At 43.4% G+C, this 17802-nt stretch overlaps 1 protein-coding gene across 4 annotated transcripts in view; it reads right to left on the reverse strand.

Annotated features, from left to right (window-relative positions):
- Window positions 1–17802, reverse strand: part of TDRD7 (tudor domain containing 7) — a 53194-nt gene that overhangs the window by 12897 nt on the left and 22495 nt on the right. For all 4 annotated transcript variants that reach the window (XM_075931199.1, XM_075931198.1, XM_025186138.2 and 1 more), the window contains 6 exons: window positions 16353–16570; window positions 7222–7814; window positions 5378–5564; window positions 4291–4402; window positions 1970–2172; window positions 1717–1851 (listed from right to left, as the gene is read on the reverse strand). In XM_075931199.1, the coding sequence (XP_075787314.1) occupies window positions 1717–1851; window positions 1970–2172; window positions 4291–4402; window positions 5378–5564; window positions 7222–7814; window positions 16353–16570 (1448 nt within the window). The remainder of the gene's footprint in view (window positions 1–1716; window positions 1852–1969; window positions 2173–4290; window positions 4403–5377; window positions 5565–7221; window positions 7815–16352; window positions 16571–17802) is intronic.

Below are 17802 nucleotides of genomic sequence, written 5' to 3' on the forward strand. Positions count from 1 at the left end.
ATCTCCCCCGCTTCATTTGCATAAACATGGCTGCCGCTTTTTTTCGGCACGGAGCTTTGCCGGAAAAAAGCGCCAGTCTAGACGCGGATCTTTTGGAAAATGAAGCCTTTTCCGAAAGATCCCTTATTCCTTATTTTAAGAGGAATAAGGGATCTTTCGGAAAAGGCTTTATTTTCTGAAAGATCCCCATCTAGACTGGCGCTTTTTTCCGGCAAAGCTCCAAGCCAGAAAAAAGTGGCAGCCATGTTTATGCAAATGAAGTGGGGGAGATTTAAATCCCCACTTCATTTGCAATTGCGATGTGTCTAATTTGCATCCCTTTTACGGAAAAGGGATGCAGTCTAGACACAGCCACCCAGAACAACGTGTGGCATCTGTTACACATGCTCACTCATTTTGTAAAGAAGTTGTTTGCACTTAGGGCAAGCAGCCTTGAAGATCCCATGCTATTTATCATCTGATAGTGAGGCCAGATTCCCAGAGGAAAAGTTATAAATACAGGAGGTAAAGAAATACAGGAGGTAAGCCCTGTGGACTTAATGGCTAATCTATACAGGACCAGATATGCCTACGGCTAGGGCTGGGTCCCTATTCCTGGACACAGGTGAGCGCTATTCCAGCTTTCCTTATTAAGGAAGCTCTCTGCTAACATAACATTTGGCTCCACTGTAGTGTTTTTACGGACCTACAGGGAGTATCTGGGTAGGGAGAATGTGTCATCCCTAGTGCCTATGGAACTTACATTTAGCTATTAACTAACCGAGTTAACGGCAGTCTTGCTCTAGGTAGAGAGAGACGAGGGCAGAGCTCAGCGAGGTGATGGTTTGGATTCGGCTCATGGGGAAAAGCACTACAGAAGGAGAGTTCTAGCGATCCTGAGCCCATAGATACACTGATCTCAATATCTGTAGTGGGATGTCCATGCGGACTACAGATTTCACTCGCCAACAAGTGAGCCAGTCAACCATTAACCCAAGGGTTGGGATGCTGCCAGTTGGTAGGATTCTCAGATCTCTGTTTACTGACAAGGCTCCAAAAAGAGTTTTGGCTGCAACTCTTGTTTTTTTTCCTGTTTTTCAAGCATAGAAGAGTAAAGATGACACCATGCGGGTTTTACCCACAGAAGCTTATGCCTTAATAAATACATCTCTATAGGTGCCACAGGACTTCTCACTGTTTTTACTATATATTGCAGTTGCTCTATAAAGACCAAAAAAGGTCACCTGAGAGAACATTATAGCATTTGTGTGCGCTAACATACACACATGTAAATGTGATGTTAAAACCTTGCATTTAAATATATAATAGCAACAAAGTGGGAAAATCTGTATAAGAGATACAAGAACATTTTCTACATACAATTTACTAGCTTTTGTTTAAGAAGTTAGTCATACTTATTCCACCTTGAATATTTTAAATAGAAAGGCGGAGTAAAAATATCTAAATAAATCAATAAATTATTCCAAAGACTATTTACAACATTTGTGTTTATTAAATGTTTTGCTAAGAAATTGTATGGTATGTTGAAACTGGCTGGGAACAGTTATTAACAGCTACATTCTGGGTTTTACATAACCCTGATGTTTAACACGAATGCTGTCTGAAAAGTCCTGAAAGACCGAATTCCTGCTCTGTGCCTCTGAAGAGTTAAGCTGAGGTGCAGGAGTATAAGACAGACAAAAATATTACCTCAGCGTCTCCCTTCTCACTACACACCTTGTAATGGAAGTAGTCCTCCAGCTTTTGCAAGATTTCACAGAGTTTGGCTAGGCCCTTCGACGGCACCTGGCAATATAGGGTTCCATCAGAGCAGACGTTGGTTACTCTAACATTTGCATATAAAGCATCTGCCTGCAACAAAATATTTGAAGGAAGAAATGTAACAAGTTGTTGGTACTGTGCTCCTCTCTCAGGACTTAGCACTTCAGATACTAGTGGCACAAGTTTTAGACCCTAAATAAAGTCGTACCTGAAGGCGCAGTTCCAGTGATTTGTCACACAAGGCCTTCAAACAGGCGACGTTGATATTTATATCATCCTCTCCCGAGGTGTCGTAGAGAACCACCAGTGGAATATCACTCTTTTCTAGCATTTCCACAGCAAATATCTTGCCGCAGGTTTGAGATTCAACAACTTTCACTAACACAGGATCATCACAAAAGACTTCCAGTCCTGAGAAACAAACAGATCACAATTTCCACACATTGTCCTTAGAGCTTTCCACAGGGAATATACTAACTCAGACTGTATTTTGGACATCATCAATGCCAAGAATCAGAGCACAACTTACATACATTTATTCTATTTACAGAGAGACCTCCCCCTAATTTTCTGTCACATTTCTTCTTTAGTGTATTTTTCCCCCTAAATGCTTTTATATCATATGCTTTCAAGACAAGAAAAGAGACTACATAAAGGAAAACAGTATGCCAAAGTACAAATATTCTCCCTGGCCACCCATGGCCATTTCCTTATACAAAGATCATAATGCAAGTTATAGTAGGTTTGAAGTGTTCATTGCTCTATAAAAAGGGAGCACAGACCTGGAGCTCTCACTGTGCAAGACAAGACTGGCTACGGGTAGTCCATGACAGAATCCCTGAGGAATGGAGGTGTTTACACTGTCTGCATTTTCTGGACTTTGGGAATCTTGGAAGAAATGGAACTGTTGTGACACTTTGGAGGTTAGGAGAACAGTGGGAGACAAGAACCAAAGCACAGGCAGAACCACGGCCATCCCACAGACGGGTGCTGGGAAGAGTTTACTGTAATTTAGGACACAGACAGGCACAATGATCTTGTGGGAAAGGCAATAGGCTGGGATTCATAACTGGATTAAATGTGGAGATCCGCCACAGGCATGCATCACCTGGATCAGATCAGACATACAGACCTAAATAAGTGACTAATGGTGCAGACCTCACCTAGTAGAATTGATCACGAATTGTTCCAAAAGATTTTTCTGAATGAAATTCCCCCACCCCAGAACATCCAACTCCTCGGTGGTTAAGGACACAGTTGGATGTGGAAAACCCAGGTTCTAGTTCTCACCAGTCAGCCTAAGCTATGCTATTGGCCATTTGGGGAGACAGAAACCCCCCCACCACCCATACTGTAGCTGCCTTTTACCACCCATACCACAAATTCAACCAGTTCCTGTTTTTTCTCGCCCATACTGGAAAAAGAATAAATGCCAAAACCTCCACACTTTTTCTATACCTGAAAAAATGGTAAGTTACCGTCTCAAAAGTGGCTTTAGACTCACTGCACCTGTTCGTTACACTACAGGCATATGCACACCCTGTTCACTGTGGCTGAAACGTTTTCCTTAGTGGTATGCATAAGGGGGGGCCACACCCTCACACAAACGGCTTGTGCTCTGGAGTGATGGCACACAGCTCAAACCACCCCTTCCCCTAGTTCCTTTGCCCAGGAAGTCAATGGCAGACTGATGTGTCTGAGCAGCTCAAGAACAGACATATCTAACATCTCAGCACAGTGATGAGAAGGTCAAGTAACCCTTCTTTCTCCAAGGGCCTCCATGTGTCCACTACACCGTTGTCTCTCGCAAGCAGCAGGGCTTGGAGTCGAGTTGGAAGACAGACTGAAGGACTGCTTTCCCTACACACGTGTCCTCCCTTGATGTACCAGACAGCGGCCCGGTGAATGAACGAAGGGAAGATCATGTTGCTGGCTTGCAAATATCCATAACTGGTGTGACCCCCACATCATGCCTTCCTTTCTCCTCGCCTGTTTGCCTGTCTTATCTACTAGGCTGCAAGCTCTCTGGGACAGGGACTTGTACCCATATCATGCACTGATACAGTGGGCTCCACACTCAGAGGAACAGGGAGACCTGCCCACCAACATAAATAAGTTGTAAAAAGCAAGCGTAATAAAAGGAGGAAGGAAGGGAGGGAGGATTAAAAATAAAATACTCAGAAAGCCAGAGAAACTTCAGCTGATCTCCTTAGTCTTAAATCAAGCTTTTCCCATGCAAAATACATACAAGATCCTTCTAGAATCAAGAAAACAAAATGTATTGTGTTCTCATAAAACAAAAGCCTTTTGAAACAATCAAGTTTCAGAACCTAGCCAAAATAACAGATCCAATTACTGTTTAAGTTAATACAATTTCTCCCTATTTACCTTCATTTCCCAGGTTTCTCTGAGGTAGGCAGTGAAGATTTTGGGGGGAGAAGGGGTGAGGATTCTACTGCCCCCACCTCTGTTAAGTTACATGCAAAGTTATGCTACTAGATGTTCAATAATACTTCTCAAAGTTCTTACCTGCTAGTTTACATTTTGCAGCTTGGAATGGAAGCGAATAGAAATGTCTACCTAATTTGTACACTTTGTTGTTTTCAATAATCTCGCTGAAGCCATAATCAACATAGCATACCTAACGAATGAAAGGGAAAGACATTTTTCCTATTAGAAGTATATAATATTATTTTCATGTGTTATCTAAACAGGACTACTCAACACATGGCCCATGGGCTACAAGCGGCCCACAGCCTGTATGTTTGCAGCCTGCAGTGCTGTTTGGGGTTTACACAGGGCTTAACACAGCCCACAGGTGCAAGCCAGTGCAGTTACGTATAAGGTGAAGAGAAGCCAGAGGTAGATTAGTTGCCACTGCCCTTCTAGTTTTTCTGCAGCTGACACTAAAGCCTTAGAATACTGGACAGATTCCCCTAACTCATGACTTCCAAAAAAGTGTGAGTCCCATTCAGCTGGGAACAGGTACTTAAAATTGTGCATGTCAACTAGCCTAATCTGTGAAACAGTAGTATCAGAAATGTATTGAGCAGATTAGTGGAAGTACGTCATGCTGACTAGGGAAGTGAAGACTGAAAAAAATAAAACCTACAATTCAGAGTTAATTAGTATAATTATAAAGTGACAGGAGACATGAAGGACTTGAAGTGTTTCTTAAAACCTCTTCCAGTTCAGCCACGTTCTAATTCTCTAAAAGTAGAACCACCAAAAATACAACTGTGGCTATAGAGAATACAGAATGAGAAACTGCAGCAGCGTGAGTTCAGTATCTACTGGCATTTACATTCTACATCTGGAAGATGGAGACGCTACGTCCAAATCTCATAAGGATGCACAGCATGCATCTGGTGGCGTATTAGAGATGCTAATGAATGCAGAAAAACCTATAATAAAAAAATAAGGAAAAATGCAATAGACCATTTAGTTTAGCTCCAGTGCTACCATTATTTTTAAAAACCACACATGTACTTTTTTTATGTAACAAAGTGACAAAGCAATTTCTTACTGAGTACTGCAGTGAGAGTCTGCTATGATAAGTGTACAGCTATTACCTGTATTATTATTTATACTACTTTTTCCACAAAAAGTTGCTTGCCTTGATTCTGTTGTCTTCCATTGAAATTATTTGCGCACGCAACCAGGCATCTTCTTCAGCATAAACAGCAACAAGCTGTCCAATGCTTACAGACTGCATTAGCAATGCTGTGGGATTCTGACTATAATAGTCTTTCATCTCATCTTCCATTAGTTCCTGAGCAGCAGAATAGTCTTTGCCCACATACCTACAGCAAGGGGTAAACAAACACCCCAAAGGGTAAGCACAGCAATAGGAAAGTTGAACAGATGCAAAATCAAAACAGAAAAGCATCGTGTTGATATTTAGGCAAATCAGTATCTGAACTTCTCTCAAAAAACTGGGAAACAGAAACATTTAGTTTTTACCGAAGTGATGAATTACAACTATCTGAAGCTAGGCAAGGGTCTAAAAATCCCATAAAACTGGTTAAGACAAGTTAGATTGATTGTAAATATCCAAAAGAAAAAACTGCTTCTGGATTATTCCACTATTTTAAGAGATTGTATTGCACTCTTTGGAACCTGAACTTAAGTTTTAAAGGATTCTGCACATTCATGGAAATATTAGTTGGATCGTTTCACCAAGGTTAAACTTTATGCAAAGGAAATTTCCACATATGAAGCTCAGAGAAACTAAAGCAGTTTTAGGCATTAACGTGTCAGACCATCTGTTGCAGTATCTCTTTTGGAGCTCTAGATTTCAGCCCTGGACAATTTGCTTCCCAGAACAATCCATTCTTCACTCTCTGATTCAGATCTCTCCAATTCCCCCTCCATCCATTTCCCTTGGCTGAGACTTGTGGAAAAAGTGAAGTTATTTTCTTTAACTGTATTTAACTCTAACCCTTTACTCTTTATCATTTATATGCCAGTCCAGCTGTTACTATGCAATCAACTGTCATGCTGCTTCCTTTCACGTGTCAGTGAAACCCTACCTGTGCCAATGCAGTACTGAAATCTAGCAGATGGGCTCCTGAAGCAGTCCATCTATAAAGGCGAAGTTTTATATAAAATCCAAACCAAGGGAGGTAGCGTGTCAGTTTTATTGACAAGATATTGAAAAAGCCATACGATCATTCAGGAAATTCTTATTTCAGTCGTTTCTGGCAACGTTCAAGCATCTTATTTTAACAGAGCATTAAATGATTTTGTTGCCTCTAAAGGGCAAACAAAAACTTTAAAAGTCAGATACAATAGGAAGGTGACATCTGAACAGTATGGTGAAGAGTAAGGTAGTTTGAAAACCCTACTTTCCACAAGCAGCGGAACAGTCTTAGCCCTTCTTTGCTTCTCACTCTAAACAGTGATGTTCAAACTTTTTTCGCAGACCACATGAAAACTGCTGAGGGTCCAAGCGGCCCATGCAATGAACTTTCCAGATTTTGTTTGTACCATTAGCTAACTACTGGATAAAAGTGCTACAAACCCCTCTCCTACAATAAACTTTTTTTGTTCTACAACTAAAAGCACAAGGTCACATTTTACTCTTAGTAGAGATCTCACATGTGCAGCCACCCAGGCACAAACCTTAGCGGGAACTATCTGCAGACCACCTGAATGGAGCTTGCACTGATGGACCACAGTTGGAAAACCTCTGGTTTAAAGCTTACCCTAAGAAGCATCCATTCAATGAATCTTCACTCAGATTACTTCTGTACAATTTTACATTAGCAAACTAAATATTTGCCTAATATTTTAAATGTGTTAGTACTGTTAATAACTATCAGAACCCTTTAATCCAGTTTTCTATTGTTCTATTTTATTTTGTAAAATAGCTTTTTGGGAGCAAAGTAGAAAGGAAGTTGATTGTGCAGAACGATGTCTGGATTTTAGAAAAATGGAGAAACTGAGAGAAAGACTTGCCTAATAACAACTTCATTAGTGTTGTCCAGTTCTACTACCAATACGGATGGAGATGCTTCTGCTGGAATGATTAAAGGAGGGACCATTGTCTCTTCTGGACTTTGCTCTTTGGTCTTTTCTATTAACTGAGAGCTCTCTTGCTCAACCCTTAACTTCAAATCTTCATGGATACGGATGCTATGCGTGGTATTCAAATTCTCATCAATGCACTTCTGTGGTTTAGCATAGAGGATTGCCTTCTTAGGGCTGTCACTTATCTGGTTGACAGTACATACATCAGATAATAAGTCAAGATTATTCAAAGCATCCTCAGGAAATTTTACTTTGTATGTGTCTTCATACACCTTGGGAAGTGCATTAGCCCAAAGACCGTTGGAATACTTAAGCAAAATTTCTGCAACTTTCTGTTTGAAGTCTTTATTTAGTAAAGCTGATTTGGTCTCCGTAGCTGGCTTTAACAAAGGATCTGCTTTTGAAGAAGTAAGGTTCTGAGATGTTCTTTCATGGTCTATGCCACTCTTCACTAACTGCTGCATTTTCTTAGCAGGATAAAGGAGTACATCGGTATGCCCACCAGTGCACACTTTTTCCACCTTGAAAAAAGGAAAGCACAGAGAGATATTTGTTAGTAATCTTGATATTTTAAGAATATAAAATACATTGTTGTTCAGCCTTAGGAAGATATCCACAGGGATTTAAACACAAGCTATTTTATTGGGTGTGTGCAGTGACTTCCCTTAACATCCCCTTTTCCCTTTACAGGGAGCATTGACTAGGAAAACAGGACACAGCCCTCCCAAAGTGAACTCTGGATCTACTTATTACATTCAGAGGTGCTTAGAGGTAAGTTTCTTTTACCACCCTTGTGATGGGCAGATCATCATCCAATTAATCCTAAACTGATCTTCCTACTCATTCTGCCTGACAGAAAAAAATCAGCACTGATCCGGCCCCCTCGCTGGCAGTTTTAGCAGAGATAAGGATCAACTCAAGAAGGAGATTGCTCCCCTGTTCAAGAATAGCCATATTCTTGGACTGACTCACTACATCAATGATAGCACCTTTGGAGACCTGTCAAATCTACAGAGACGGATCTCAAAACCTCAAAGATGCATGAATAGCAGTGTGGTGAGCGAGACACGAGAAGTCATTCTTCCGCTCTACTCTGCACTGGTTAGGCCTCAGTTGGAGTATTGTGTCCAGTTCTGGGCATCACATTTCAAGAAAGATGCAGAGAAACTGGAGCAAGTCCAGAGAAGAGCAACAAGAATGATTAAAGGTCTAGAGAACATAAGCTATGAAGGAAGACTGAAGAACTGGGCTTGTTCAGTTTGGAAAAGAGAAGACAGAGGGGACATGATAGCAGTTTTCAGGTATCAAAAGGGTGTTATAAGGAGGAGGAAGAAACATTGTTCATCTTGGCCTCTGAGGACAGGACAAGCAGCAATGGGCTTAAACTGCAGCAAGGGAGGTTTAGGTTGGACAACAGGAAAAAGTTCCTAACTGTCAGGGTGGTTAAACACTGGAATAAGTTGCCGAGGGGAGGTTGTGGAATCTCCATCCCTGGAGATACTTAAGAGCAGGTTGAACAGACACCCATCTGGGACGGTCTAGAAGGTGCTTGGTCCCATGAGGGCAGTGGACTGAACTTGATGATCTCTTGAGGTCCTTTCCAGCTCTAGTGTTCTATGATTTCCAGGCAGCTCCAGGGACTATGAAGTTTGTCCATTAGTGACCTCTGCACTTTGCATGAGGCCCCAAACCCCTGGACAGTGGAAGAACATTAAAATATCCCAAGCCCCCATTGATAAGAAATTTGGCAGTACACTTGAGAGAGATTAGAGGCCTCTGGTGAGGGTCTACTCTGGAGACTGACTGCTGCCACAAGGAAGGGAGGCCCTACTGTGGAATAGCTCATTTTCAGATGCCGAGAGATGCACTATGCAGGAAGGGACTGTCCAGCCCAGAAAGCCACCCTATTACTGAGCATAATGGTCTTTAAGACAAAGAAAAGCAGGAATGTAGGAAGAAAAGCAAGAGAAGAGATGGAAATGTGAACAAGACAGAGGAAGCAGAGAGAAGATAGAACTGTAGACAAAAAAAACCAGACGAACACCACATGCCGAGAGAGTAACGTCAGGGATTTAATGAGACATGAAAACACCCATTTGGCTGAAACAGAGCTAAATTCAAAACAAAGATTCAAACACAACCGCGAAGCATTGCTATGCATAGCGCTTTCTACAGACTCCCACTTGAAGAACCCACCATTAAAAAAAAAGTGACAGAAAGGTCCAATTCATAATGGCTGTTGTAAGCATGGAAGAGTGACCATGCTGTCACTGCACACTTCCTCTCCTGAATGCTGAGACTCAAGCAGCCCAAGAGCCAGCAGTTCTCCCCTTGCAGAGCATGTCTCCGGAAGTAGCTTGCCCATTTCTGTGAGCACCATTTTAAGCACAGTGGTCTTAGAGGCCATTTTCTTTACACTTGAAGTGCCAGGGAGGTTTGTGCTTCAATTGGAAGAATGAGGAGAATTCACATTCTTTGGAGCTCTTCTCCCATTTCGGAGTCAGGAAGAAAGGAGAGTGGATGGAATAAGTCACAATGAAACTAAATGCGATCTTTAAAAATGAATGTGATGCAGGGTTTTAGGACCTTATGAATGCTTTTGAGGCAGTGGCTGTGACGGCATCTTCAGCAACAGGGAATTGGAGAAAATATGAAGAGCCATCTGTAATCTGAATAAGGTGGTGTAAACACAACAACTAACTTCAGTGTTTCCATCAAGAATGCTGATTTTTTTAATGTAAAGTCTGCTCATTCCTTTATTTGGTTTTGTTTGAATGATGGATCCCAAGACTCTTGTGGACTATGGGAAACTATACCTTCTAGATTCACTAGTGTGGCACTGACCTCGTGGACTGCACTGTTGGGCTGTAAAGCCTAGGAATGAGAAACAGATAGAAAATACTTACATCAAAGCTTCTCAAAAGGTACTTATCTAGCAGTGCTATAAGCTGGGCAGAACCCTTAGAGCAGATGTGCAGAGGCAATATACTAAAACCCCTACACTTACTAGCAAATAGCATCTCTTCTAGCATACAAGATTCTTCTTATACATATATAATTGAGATAGCGTACAGGTGTGTATCTCTGGTTCTTTAAATACCTTGCCTCCATAGATCCCATGCTATAATACGCACACACCTCTGGAGGCTGCTTTGTCAGCCTTCTAAAAAGATCATATTTATTAATGTGGTCTCCTCATTCTAGCAAAGAAAGATATAACAAAATCCAATGGCTGGAAACTGAAGCTAGACAAATTCAGATGGGAAATGGTGCAAATGTTTAACTGTGAATGCAACTAACCAATGGAACAACTTTCCAAGGGCATATCCTCCATCAGTGACAAATTTTAAATCAAGACTGGAAGTGTTTCTACAAGATCTGTTCTAGGAATTATTGTAGGGAAGTTGCCTGGCCTGCGTTATGCAGGTCAGACTAGATGATCATGACAGTCCCTCTGGGGCTCAGAATTAGAAAAGCAATAACATCTCATGCTTGAGAACCCCTTTGAAGAACAGTATTTTCAGGCCTGCAGGTATCAGACTGAGCACATCCTAAGCAGTCCCTGGCTCCTCTCAACCTGTTCAAATATCTATTACAAAGTCCCAATTTGGAAAGAAGGCCCGGAGAGCTGCATATGTATGTTTTTATACTAATCTTCATTTGAGAATGAATTCTAAAGAGTCACATTCAACTTACCACAATACCAGTAAAGGACAATAGAGAAGTACCCACTGAAGTGTTGAAGAACATTTCTCCCACATTAGATGCCCAATCAAGAATTACATTTCACAAGTAGAATTGCAAGTTCCATTTTACGTCACAAAGGGCAACACTCCATTAAGCATACTTCGGAATGGAATCCATAAGGCCTCTCAAAGAGGAGCCCCAGTTCTATTGTAGCAAGTCTGAAACGCAAGGTCTAGTCCATTTAAACCGGAGTTAATTTTCATCTCCAAAAACTACAGCGAGCCTAGCTTTACAAGACATTTGTCCCCTTTCCTAAACAGAAATCTAAGCTCTTTATTCAACATGTTTTCACAAGTCTCCAACTTCAAGAGACTGAGGAATGAAAGTTGATGTGTAACTGGATTAAATCAACATTACCCAACTCTTTTCCAGACAAAATGTTTTGTGACTCCCTAAAACCCCTCCCTTTCCCAGCAGATCCATCTCTGAATGTCAGCAGGAAGTTTGGGTTCTTTTAACTATTCATTTCTGCAAGCAATTTTGACTATAAAGGTTCAACATTTTAAGCTACACTAAATTCCATATTTAGGATGAGCAAGCCCACCTTGCTAAGGCAAGAAGTGCAACTGCATTTGAAGGGGGACATGTAGGAATAACAAAGAATACTACTGAACAGACACCTGCCTCAGAGAGCGAGAATACCCAAGGCTTCTGCAACTAAGCTAGGGTTTCCTCCTTTAGAGAAAGGCAAGACCTGCCAAATTCCTGACTAAAGAAAGCCAGCTGCAGGTTTTTGTCACAGGGGTGTCAACTCATCTTGTTAAGCCAGTCAGTGTGGTCCGGTAAGTGCATCCTGAATGACAGTGGTGTTGGACCCACCTGTTTTCCTTGATCCACGAGGGCAATAGTCCCAAAAGTACAGCCTGATGTTCCCTCATGCTCTGACTTAGATTACATCAAGAAGGCATCAGAAAATCCAATCAACAAGAGGAAGTGTCTCCACATTTCCTCTGTCAATGTTAAAAAAAGCTCAACTGTCGTTTTTCTGATGGACACTTCTATGCAGTCCTGCATGGATAGGACATGGTCCTAGACCTGGGATAGGAAAAGATTTCCTGCAAATACCTACACTGATGTTCAAATCAAAATACAAAAGGAAATGGTGCTGACCTTGCCAGATTAGGTAACCAGATCTTGGTGATTTTTCAAGAACATTTTTTCTGAAGGCAGTCATCAGATTTACCTTTCATTAACAAGTGTTTGATTTCCAGATATTGCAACAACTTTGCACGCTCCAATAGCCAACACACCAGAGCAGTGCAATTTCAACCCAATATAAAACTGTAAGACACAATGGCCATGTTATTTTCGTGTTTTCTTTTGTCTGAACCAAAACTGAATCAGCTTACCATCGTCACTATCGGAGCAGCATTTCCAAATAATTCTTGACCAGTGCAGAGCTCCAACTAAATCTGAATGTAAGAAACGTAATACCCCTAGAGCCTTAGTGATTCCAGCCATCACACTGTGCATCCCAATTCAATCCTGGTGGTCGCAGGTACTTGCACTCTGCGTTATACATAAACGGAATGGATGCTTACAAGTATAAGTAGTTCCTCCAAAAGTGTTGCCTTTACATATCCATGCAGGAGATGCAATCCCCGCGCTTGCAACACCAAGGGGTCAGAGCCAAAGTTACAAAGGATCTTCTGAGCCCAAATGCAGGATTTCCTTCTGCCAGTTAAGAGCATTCTATGCGACCAGAACTCCATAGATGCAGACGGCATGAACAAAACAAATGCATAGCTTCTAAGCAACACAGGCTACTCCCAGCCTCAGGCCTACCCAATACTAACTATTGCCTCCACATAGAGAGTCAACGTCAGCCTCAGTCCTTATCATCAAAGCACTGAATGGGCCGGGGCCAGGGTATATGAGGTCATTAAAGCTGCAGGACAATGACTAGGGAAATCTCTGGTCCTCAGGCAAGATAAATCTACCACATGGATACACTCAGTTTTCTCAGAGGCTGGTCCAAGTTCACAGGGAAGGAGGACAGGAAACCTCACTACTTTCCGCTCCAACTATAAGCCCATGTCTTCAATCTTGCCTTTGCTAATAAAAACACAAGACACCGGCTATACAATTTAAAAAGCTGTTCAACATTCCCCCCTGGAGAGAATGAATTACACATGACGGATGCTGGTCACGGTACTCCGTGCACTTCAGGAAAGTCTTTGGATACTATGGGGATGATAGAAAGGTAAGAACCTGACTAGAACAGACTGAGGCAACACTCATGATGTGCCTCAGTTACCATCTCTTCGTTGAGCTGGCATCAGGATCATCTCAGTTCTGTTTTTCCAGTGAAGTATTCAAGAATCAGACCAGGCAGGTGGGCTCAAGAGTACTGTACATTTAAAGAAATGCCTTACACCAAAATAAGCATCTAAATGCTCAGTCAAGAAACCAGTGATGTGAAAATGAATACAGAAGAATCCAGACTGAACAGCCTTGAAGATTTCTACGAACAAGCAGGACCTGGAGCAATACGCTTAAGACCCTGAAATACTGACAATGAAAATGTTAGCTGGCTGAGGTAAGTGGCACTTGCCTACATGGATTCCCAAAGGCTACAAAAGTCCTAACTGATATGCAGAATGTCTTACATCATCTGAGAGCCTCATTGATACGTGAAGTGTTATGTCTAGTGTCCCTAGGTCAGATGAGATTTTGGAAATAGCATCAAGAGATTGATGGTTGCATATTACTGTACAGACTTGAGGCGCCAACTGATACCTGGCCCACACTCTGCTCTAGAAGATATGTCATAAAATGAAACAGTCCCTGTCTAACACGCTTTCCACTGCCATGACTCACCTGACGTTGCCAAGCCAGCCTCTGAAAAACTAGAGATCAGAAGCTGGGCAAGAACAAGCAGGAAAGACTGACCATCTTCTGGACTGTTTCCGAGTCTCAGGGACAGACATCAGAGATGAAATGTTGGAGAAAATGAAGGACACTCAAGGTTGGTAAGACTCCCGTTCTCTCAAACAAGAGATCTTCCACATTGCCTTGAGCTGCACAAGGAAGACCCAATGTTTTCAGGAAGCAGCACAATCAGAAATAGATGGTGCCACCTTACAAGATGAAATGTCAAACAAGGCATAGCATGTGCACAACTCCCACCTCATTGGCCCATTCCTTTTACTCGAATATCAGAAACACGGCAGGCAGGCAGAGGGAACAGCTTTTCCTGAAAGTGAAGCTAGTATCTGGCCACAACAGCTTGACTTTGGGCCTTATGACCATGTAGCTAGACTGAGCACATTATAAAAGGGTAGAGCACGTCTCCCTCTCCCCCTGGACTCCAGAATATCCAACAAGCAGGGACTCTTCCTGCACAGTAAAGTTTCCAGTGTCAGAACCTGTCATGCTTTATCAACTCCAGGCCTAGTCTGAAAACACGGCGATGAAACAGTTGTCTTCTATTCTGCATGAACGGCCGAAGGGGAAATAGCCCTTCTCTGAGCAGCAAAAAGGGAGGTGTTACATTTGCTGCTCCTTCCTCTGCTGAAGTAGTGCATTAGGAATACTGGTCACAGGGGAACGATGCCTCAGATGAGGAAGCCATCTTGTGATCCATTCTGCCACAGCCACAGAGTGGATGGCAGACACAATATCTTAATCTGAGAGAGAGGCAGGCAAGTAAAGAGGAGTGCCATGTTTGTTTTAAAGCAGTTATGTTATGGTGTCCAATTTCCAACCCAGATGAGAAAGAGGACCCCATTAGAAAGGCCACACTCATGTATAAATGGAGGGGCAAAGCAAAAGGGGCCAGAAAAAGTGTGGCAAGTGCCACAGAAATAGAGTGCTCCTCAGCCTGGGGGAGAGCAAGAGCCCTGGGATAGTGAAGCCCCTCTACTCGGAAAGTTGTCCTGGGAAGCCTTACAGCCTCTGCAAGGGCAGAGATGGACCAGAACCCACAGAAGCAAGACAACAGCCACAGGCTGCATTAGCAGCTTATCTAAAGGCTGCAAGTAATTGACATACCATTTCCTTGAATTTTACCAGCGGGCATCCTAGTGGGACAGGGAAATTACGAATATTTCCTCCTTAATTTATGTTCTGCTACAAAGAGAATAAATGATAGAAAAAGTGTGTCAGACAGAAGAGAAGGGAGGGGGCCTCAAGAACTCAAGGCACAAGCCCAGGAAAAAAACCCAGAATCTGTAAAACTAAAGCACTTGCTGTTCAAATGGCGAGGCAGATCATAACCGGAGTCTCCAAACAAGCTATGCTCTTATTAAAAAGTCTGTTATCCCTTTGGTTACCCATTCTTCTCTTGTCCAGCACTCTTGGGACCTGACTGGTCCCAGGAGAGAGAATTTGCTGGACAACAGGAGCTCTCCTGATACCAGCCCCGCAGCCCACTGCCGGCTTGTTCAGCCCACCTGGGCTGTCTGCAGGCCAGCCCCAGCTTCGCAGCCGACCAGTGAGGCAGCTCTAGCCCTGCTGCTGGAATGGCATGTTGCCCAATCGGGCTGCTGCAGCCCCAGCCCTGCTGCTGGGCGGCATGTGGCCCTGGCTGTGCTGATTCTGCCAGGCTGCCACGGCTGGCTCTCTCTCCTGAGCTGCTGCAGCTGCAACCCCAATCACTCTCTCACTGCTACCACCACCCAGACTGCTGCAGCCTGCTACCTCCCAGACTGATGTGGCTTGGCCAGGCTTCCCCTCCTGGGCTTCTGTGGTCCCAGCCCCATTACTGGGCTTCAGACAGCCCAGATCGCGCTCCACCCAGGCTGCTGCGACCCCACTGTTAGCAGACTTGCAAGGTTGCACCCGGCTCCCAGCTGCTGGTCTCTCGTATCCAGGGACATCTATGGTCATGCTGGACCACGGATGATGCTGGACAAGACATCCCAGATTTGAGAGGTGCAGCCTGTAGTTACCTCTTTGACCATTTCAAGTATTAGCATTTGTTAATTCTCCCCCACCCACAGTATTAAGCTCTTCACACTGCTTCACTGCCCTGATAAAATTGAAGAGACTCAATTTTATCAGAACACTATCCTATTTCTATAGCATCCAGTGGGACATATTGCTTCAGACAGAGCAGTAGAAAATGCTCTCAAAAGTAGCACTTTTTCAAACAATTCATTCCCAAATCTCCTAATGATCAATAACCGGAGAAGTTTGAGTATAAGAAAACATTTCCTTGAAAAAAATCCACAGCACTTCCTTGATGTCCAAGGAAAAAGCTAAACTTAAGATCTATTAGAAAAGACATCTGTCATACAGGCACTATAAAAAAAGATTGATTATTTCTATTACAGGCATTAGCTTCTGTGGGAAGCCCACTAAAAACTTACTGTGCAAATATGAGGCCAGTATTCAAACTGTGGGAGTAAGGCTGTATTCAGTTCCTCTTCATACATCTCTCTGTAAAACTGTGGCATCTTTGATAACCAGATACCATTGCTGTACTTATTCAAAACTTCTTTAACACGATTCTGAACTTCATTTAGTTTAGTATCAGCAGGGCCAGGGGGGATGCTGTGTATTTCTGCAAGTGGCTTATGCAGCTTATCTGTGAAGATAGAAAAGTGACAATTGTAAAATGGCAGTGTTCTACAATTTGCTTTAAAAGAAAGGTGGCATTTAATTTCAGAAAGGGTAAGGACCTCCAGTCAGAGGTCAGTAACCACCTCTTCCTTTGGTTTGTTTTAAACCTGCTGCCTATTATTCACATTGGGTGACCACTAGCCCCTGGATCCCACTGGCATCAACACGGCCGAGGCCACAGAAGTTTCCCTCAGGATAGACAAGTGGGAACCCGAGCGAGAAGGTCAAGGCAGGGTGACAGGCAACAAGGTTCTTCAAGATGTGAGATCCCTCTCTGTATGCCACATGTGGGTGTGCATGTGCAACATACACCTGAGTCTGGAAGCCTCTCTTAGTAGTGTCCATTGACAGCAGATGCGCCATACAGCACCCCGTGCTCCCTGCTTGGGGTACAAGTAGTATGGACTGACAGCCCTGCAGTTTCCCTCTTACCTTTGCACAATCCAGTTGGAAGTACGATGGGTAGTGGAACCTTCAGCTCCAGGCAGGTAACACCTCTGACTGATGGTTCCCATGGGTACGTCACACGTGAGCGACGTGTGGGAAGTGATCTGCGCAGAAGTGGCTGCAGGATGCCAATGGAACTGCAGTTTGCCGCACAGCATGGCCCACGCCGCATCTGTCACTGCTGCACTTAATGGTGTGGTGTGCTGGGAACATGTGGACAGAGCAGCACAGCGCTACTTGACAGACGCCTGCCAGGACAGATCTGCTAGTGAGGCTGAGGCGGCAGCCTATGCCCAAGTAGAATGAACACACCAGGGAGGAGGTAGATTAGAGCATTTGACACTCTCAAGGATTCACGCTGAAACTCATTTGGAGATTCACCGGGGCCAGGGAGCTTGCCCCTGTGACATTTTAGCAATGGCCACAAAACGACTAATTGGATTTCCGAAATGGACGAGTCATGTGGAAGTAGAACACCAGTGGGCCTCAAACACCCAGGGAGCGCAGGGCCCTGCCAGCAGGGGAAGTGTCGCGCTTTGGGCCGAATACTGTGAAGCAGTCAGGTGGGAAGGCAGCCTGTGCCGCAAGACCACCCCCGATGCACCTCACTGCAGTATGAAAAAGGCATGTGTGGACGGGAAAGACGAGTTCTTTCAAAAGAAGAGGAAAGAGGAAAAAGCACAGGTGCCCTGGTGGCCACTCCAACCACAGTAATCACAGCTGAAATGCGAGATAGCATCCATTCAGTGT

This window comes from Pelodiscus sinensis, chromosome 6, assembly GCF_049634645.1.
Source record: "Pelodiscus sinensis isolate JC-2024 chromosome 6, ASM4963464v1, whole genome shotgun sequence".
NCBI lineage: Eukaryota > Metazoa > Chordata > Testudines > Trionychidae > Pelodiscus > Pelodiscus sinensis.